The sequence below is a fragment of the Ixodes scapularis genome, unplaced genomic scaffold, assembly GCF_016920785.2.
Source record: "Ixodes scapularis isolate PalLabHiFi unplaced genomic scaffold, ASM1692078v2 PGA_scaffold4__175_contigs__length_147842914, whole genome shotgun sequence".
Taxonomy (NCBI): domain Eukaryota; kingdom Metazoa; phylum Arthropoda; class Arachnida; order Ixodida; family Ixodidae; genus Ixodes; species Ixodes scapularis.
In genome coordinates, this window is record NW_024609879.1 from 117,467,955 (window position 1) to 117,470,059 (window position 2,105).

The window sequence follows — 2,105 nt, forward strand, 5'->3', positions numbered from 1 at the left end:
CATGAATATCAACACCTTTTAAAATAATTCATTTAATACAGTAGTTAATTGGTAACTTAGCGTGTGGTTATAATATAATGTATGTGATGATGAAACAATTTTTCTTTAGGGCGGAGTTGATGTGAGGAAGTGAAAAGGACTAGGTTACATAATTCCTCAAAAACTTTATTTTTAAACTGCGTAGACTTCTTGTACGCCACAAGAAGTGGGGACCAGTAAATATTTGAAATAGGTTTTATATTAAACATTTAGAACAAGTGTTCAGTATGATCATAGTATGAAACATTGACAATAGCACGCACAGCTTTCTTCTGTAAAATGTGTAGTTTATTTTTATTTGTTTGCGTGACACTTCTGCGCAACACTTCATTGTAATCATTGAAGCACTTTATAGTTGTCAAATATATGGTAAAATAAATATCAACCCTCATCACTTACATCGTCTATATGATTGCGAAAACACAGTCGCCAGTTTAAATTACGTCATGACCAGGGTGGAAGATAGACAGGTGGTGAAACGAGAGCCAAATGAGCGACCGGATTGTGTCCCCCTCGGTTTTCTCTTTTTCTGTGGCGCCATCTATGTTGAGCACCGCAAACTCTCACTCCAGGTGGGCGAACGCTGGCGACCGGTTAAACTGATGGAGAAGGTTTCTCGTGGATTTTCAATGGAGGACTGTCGTGTTCTCGTTTTATTTTCCGCACTCTCCCATAGAGTTCTATGCAAATCCGATTCCGATTTTTTTCCTCTCGCCGCAGCACCATCTGTCGCAAATCGGGGGTACCCGCAAGCAGACGAGTACACAATCCGGTCACGGCGCTGCGGTAGGTTTCTACGGGCCGTTTCCCTACCTGTCTATCTTACACCCTGGTCATAACAAACTGAATATTGGAACCTCACTGTATATCTTCGACTCGAGGAGGAGGAGGAAACTTTATTATTCTTCCGGGATCAGATATTGGGGGTGGCGGAGGCCCAGAGGGCCGCCGCGATCGCCAGGGCCCGGGAGGTGGTCAGGACTTGGGCTGACTCCTCCGGGTCGCGCAACATCTGCTCCCAGAGGTGAGGGGAGGGAAGAGGGGGGTATGGGTCTGCGAGGCATTCGCAAAGGGAATGGTAATGAGTGTCGAATGCCCCGCAGGCACGACAGGCGGGGGTGGTAAAGAGGTGTGGGTGAGTGTGTATTAGTTGTGTTCGGTGGGGGAAAGTGTGTGTTTGTAAGAGGCGCAGCATGTGTGCTGCCTCTTGGGAGAGGTGGGGTTGCGGAGGTGGGTATTGGCGGCGGAGGAGGCGGTAGTGTAGGGTAATATCCCTGTATTGCAGGAGGGAGGTAGGCTTGCCTGCAGGGGCATCGCGTGTAGGCGCAGTTGAAACGGCGGCTTGGTCGATAAGTTCACGAGCACGATCGTGCACCATCTCATTAGCGCCTACGCCTGTGTGGGCTGGTGTCCACAGCAGGGTCACGGTGTCGGATGGAGGGTTGTTGGTGCGAATTTGGAAGGCCATGGGGGAAATATTGCCGCGAATAAAATTGCGAATGGCCTGCTGAGAATCAGATAGGACGAATTGGGGGGTGGGGCTCTGGGCGAGCGCAAGGGCAATGGCCGCTTCCTCCGCCGTGGTTGTGTTTGTAGTGAGGATGGTGGCCGCCGTGACGTTTGGTGGTGGATGTTGGCCGAGAACAGTTACACAGTGTGCAGGTTTGTGAGGGTAGGGTGTGGCATCAGTGTATAGTGTGCATGGCGATGGTGGGTATAGTTTGGCGTGGATGTTGGCTCGTGCTAGTCGCCGGGCTTTATGGAAAGTTGGGTGCATGTGGTGAGGGATTGGGTGGACTCGAATGCGGTTATGTATGTGCGGTGGAATGGGGAGTGGGGGGATTGGGATGGTGGGGGGGAGTATGTTTATAGTGTTAAGAATGTAGTGCCCTGTGGGTGAGGATGCGAGGCGGGTGAGTTGGGACATGTGGTGGGGGTCTAGGTGTTCGCGTATTGTGTTGTGTACGCCGAGGTCGAGCAGGCGGTGCGTTGGGGCGTGAGGGGGGAGTAGGAGAGCATGTCTATATGTCTTCCTGAGGAGCGCATCAAGGGAGTCGAGTTGGGTG

At 50.6% G+C, this 2,105-nt stretch overlaps 1 protein-coding gene across 1 annotated transcript; it reads right to left on the reverse strand.

The window, feature by feature from the left end:
- Nucleotides 1-1,084: 1,084 nt before the first annotated feature.
- LOC115312337 lies at nt 1,085-1,816 on the reverse strand (the record flags this gene model as incomplete). Its single annotated transcript, XM_040212633.1, has 1 exon — nt 1,085-1,816. A coding segment is annotated over exon 1 (732 nt), but the record flags the coding sequence as incomplete, so codon positions are not given.
- Nucleotides 1,817-2,105: the final 289 nt, after the last annotated feature.